General features: G+C 46.0%; 1 protein-coding gene across 1 annotated transcript in view; it reads left to right on the top strand.

The window, feature by feature from the left end:
* Positions 1 to 3,662, top strand: part of POT1 (protection of telomeres 1) — a 277,216-nt gene that overhangs the window by 266,239 nt on the left and 7,315 nt on the right. Inside the window, exon 18 of the mRNA XM_019509285.1 lies at positions 2,116 to 2,207. Coding sequence (XP_019364830.1) covers positions 2,116 to 2,207 — 92 coding nt within the window. The remainder of the gene's footprint in view (positions 1 to 2,115; positions 2,208 to 3,662) is intronic.

Raw genomic sequence — 3,662 nt, 5'->3', positions numbered from 1 at the left:
CCCCACATATCTGAAAAAGGACTTTTTATTGTCCTTGATACTATATAACTAATAATAACATGATGTGCCCATTAGAAATATACTTCTCTCAAAATGAAAACAAAATTCATTAAGTGAATGTTTTTTCCAGTGTTTGTATTGTGTTTTGTAGTTTTTTGTAAGTGAATAGATTTCTTGTTTTATCATTGACTTGTATACACTTTATATATCTGAATATTCTAATGTTATAAAAGCCTAAGTCTGTCTGTCTGTCTGTCCATAACATTTTATTCATGCTCCTTTTGGCTGACAAACAGAGGTGGTGAGGCCAGCTGTCCTCAACCCTTCCTCCCCACCTGCTTCCTGGAGATGGGGTCAACAGAGTGGACTGAATGGGGAGACCAAGGCAACACTCCCCCCCCCACCACCTTGCTCCTTGCAGGTGGTGACGATGCAACGGGGGGGAAAGGGGAGCTGGCCTCTCTCCCCATTACTCCTTGCAGGTGACAGCAGTGTGGGGGAGAGTGGGCTTAGGATGCCACAGGGGGGAGCAAGGCCACCAGCTCTGGCCTCAGCCTGCCCCTCCCCTTCTCTCGTCTCTGCCTGCAGGGCCCAACACGGTAGTGGTGGGAGGAATAGTGGGCACACCGCAGCAATGGCAGTGGGGGAAGGGTAGGACTGGGCCCGAGGATGGGGAGAAGCCGGGCCACCATGGCAGGGGGCGCAGCAGGCCTGGGCTTCCCTGGCAGTGGAGAGATGGGAGGAGCAGGCTCTGAGCCGACATGTGGGGGCAGGGGGCGGAGGTTGGTTCTGCTCCTTCCCCATCCCCATCCCCATCCCCATCCCCCCTTCCCCTGCATCAGCCCTGAACCACCTCCTCCCATCCCCCCTCTGCCGCCGGGTCGGCCCAGCCCTGCTCCTCCCCCCACCACGGCAGGCCTGCTCCCCTTGCCGCTGCTCCAGGGAGGGGGAGAGCAGGCCTGGACCCCAAACAGCAGGAGGGAATGGGGGGTGGTCTGGGGGGGGGCACAGGTCTCCATTCCCGCCTGCTCTCCCCCTCCCCCCATCATTCTTGATGTGCAATTGGCTAGTCATGACATAAAGCCAAACACAAACTTCCCAGTGAAAATAGGAGAGATTGAGATCAGTGCTTAAACTGAATGTGAATGGTAAATTTCCCATTGACTTCCGTGGAAATGAAATCAAGCAGTAAGATGATTCTACAAGATCTATGAAAATGGAGGTATATCCAAATATTTGAAATATTTTAGGAAGGAGAAATATTAGGGGTGCACCAATATAGATTTTTGGGGTACCAATAGCCAATTTTTCAGGAGGCGTATCGGCTGATACTGATCCGATTTCCAATACACAGTTCTTTAGCTGGTAAGTCTGGTGTGGTAGAAGGAGAGGGAAGGGGTGTGGTGGGGGGCAGATCAAGGTCCCAGCAGTGAGGAGGGGAATGGGGCTGGGGTTGGGGCAGGCACTAACCAGGCAGGGCAGGGAGGGATGCAGGACAGCTGCAAGCGGCTCATGCGGGAGGTGTGGGGAGGGGAGGGCGTGTGCCCCCCGATCTGTGTGGCACAGGACAGATTGTAGCTGTGGGCTGGGGCTGGGGCAGCCGTGGGACAGAGGAGCAGTTCATCAGAGGGGCACAGGAAGCAGGGAGTGGCTCCTGCCACTGCGTGCGGTTCATCCAGTGCTCATCTAGTGTCTCCTGCCGCTCATCTGGGAGGGTGTGCCCCCAGATGTGACCGGCTGGGAAGAGCCCTGCCCTATGCAGATCCAGGGGCACCTCCAATATCGGACCAATGTATTGGTGCACCTCCAAGAAATATAAATGCTTTGAAGTATTTTCTGTAATTTTCTATACTTTTTCAAGCAAAATTGAAATTCCACAATAGCATTCATATGTAAGTGTTCCTAAGTTTCTGATTATACTTGCTTGCCAGATAAAATTGTCATAAAATGTGTATACTGCATCTTACAACCACCATCTATCCAACTACCTGATTATATTTTTAAACTATAAAGTCATGTAATAAAAAACATCAAGTTTACTTCAGTTAGCTTACATTGTCACAGTTCTTCCTTGAGTATTCAGTATTTGAAGCCCAACATTTTTTCCACTTCTAGTTTTAGGTATTCAGCCACTCCAGTATGTGTTTGTTATGGAATTTACACTGGTTGATGGAACAGGAGAACTAAATGCATACCTTTTTGACTATGTAAGTAAATTTAGATAAATAGAATCAAAAGGTGGTGGGTTTTAATATGAACAGCATCATTTTCATTTTCTCTCATTCAGGGTTTAAATGGAAGTATGTATATTAAGTTTACTAATTATTAGTGTTGTCAGTTGCTTGAAGTGCAAAAAATGCCATTTTGACCCATTTAAGACATATGGTAAAAGGTGGGGGGGAAGGAGGGGTGAAAATAGCATGCTCAGACTTAAAAATGAACTAAAGTAAGTACTAGAGTTGGTTTATAAATCAACTTATTTCCAATTCCCTGGCTGAGCTGTCTGGTTTTTGTTTGTTTTTTTAAATGGGTAGGAAATCATGCAGTTTTGCTGCTTTGGGCAGGATTATTCAGGGGATGTTCATACTACTACTTACTCCCATTCTCATCTAGCCCAAGTCTGTCAGTCATCTATATTAAAAAAATCTTTGCTCATCTCTTCATAGTTTGGCTCTGGATGTTCTCCCATTCATCAGAGCTGGAAGTCAAGCCTCCCCAGATCTGCCCCTCCATGTGGTGTGTTCAGGACTTGGTACAGTACTAAATTTACAAATATAGGAATTCCACCAGCAGTCATCTCACAGCTTCCAGCCCTTTTGTGATTCACATCTGTCTTTACTAGCCATAACTTGAAACAAGTAATGAGCGGACTGATTCTTGAAACTCATTCCACTACACTTGTCTTTCCTTCTGTGGTTCTGGTACAGCCACCCCAAGGTAATATGGATCGGGAGGGGTGGCTCAGATAAGTTAAACTAGCTAAATAGAATAGTGATATGAATTTCACCTTTGAGTTCACCTTTGAGACGATTCTTTTGGGTTAGGTCAAGAATACCATAACTTACCAGACAACTTTGGTACTGTTTTAAGTAGTCTCCAGCCAGCGTCAAATAAATACCCATTCTGTAAATCTAGTATTTGAATTTGGATTAAAGTCTTAAATATTGTAGCCTGTGAGGTTGAACTGAGGCAGGAGCATTGCTAAGTGAAAGTTTTTCTTTGCCAACATCAATTATGGGTAAAGGACTTGTCTTTATCAGGTCACCCCTAGATTTCAGTACCTGCCCTGGAAAGCTTAGTCCTTGCCTTACCTAGTCCTGAGGTCTCCTCCACATTTACCAAAACAGTACTTCTCTCTTTGGCATAATAAATATAGATTTTTTCCCTAAAATGTGGACACTATCCTTGTTTCTAAATAGTAATGGCCTGACCCCAGAGATGTGGAATATTCATTAATTGTATGTAAAGTATACGTAAATTGAGAAGGCCAAAGCCTTAGATGGAATAACATTACTTGCATATGTATATCTTATAGCTAGGGGTCTGCCCAACTCAGGGAGGCAGCCAGCCAATTTCACAGTCAGATCATGGAGCCAGCCACCATTTTCACAGGCTTATTATAGTGGGGTAAAGGTACAACTCCCCCCCCCCACACACACACA

The sequence above is a fragment of the Gavialis gangeticus genome, unplaced genomic scaffold, assembly GCF_001723915.1.
Source record: "Gavialis gangeticus isolate Ggan-Ray unplaced genomic scaffold, GavGan_comp1, whole genome shotgun sequence".
Taxonomy (NCBI): domain Eukaryota; kingdom Metazoa; phylum Chordata; order Crocodylia; family Gavialidae; genus Gavialis; species Gavialis gangeticus.
The sequence above is the reverse complement of the archived record's forward strand: the minus strand, read 5'-3'. Positions and strand labels throughout refer to the sequence as shown.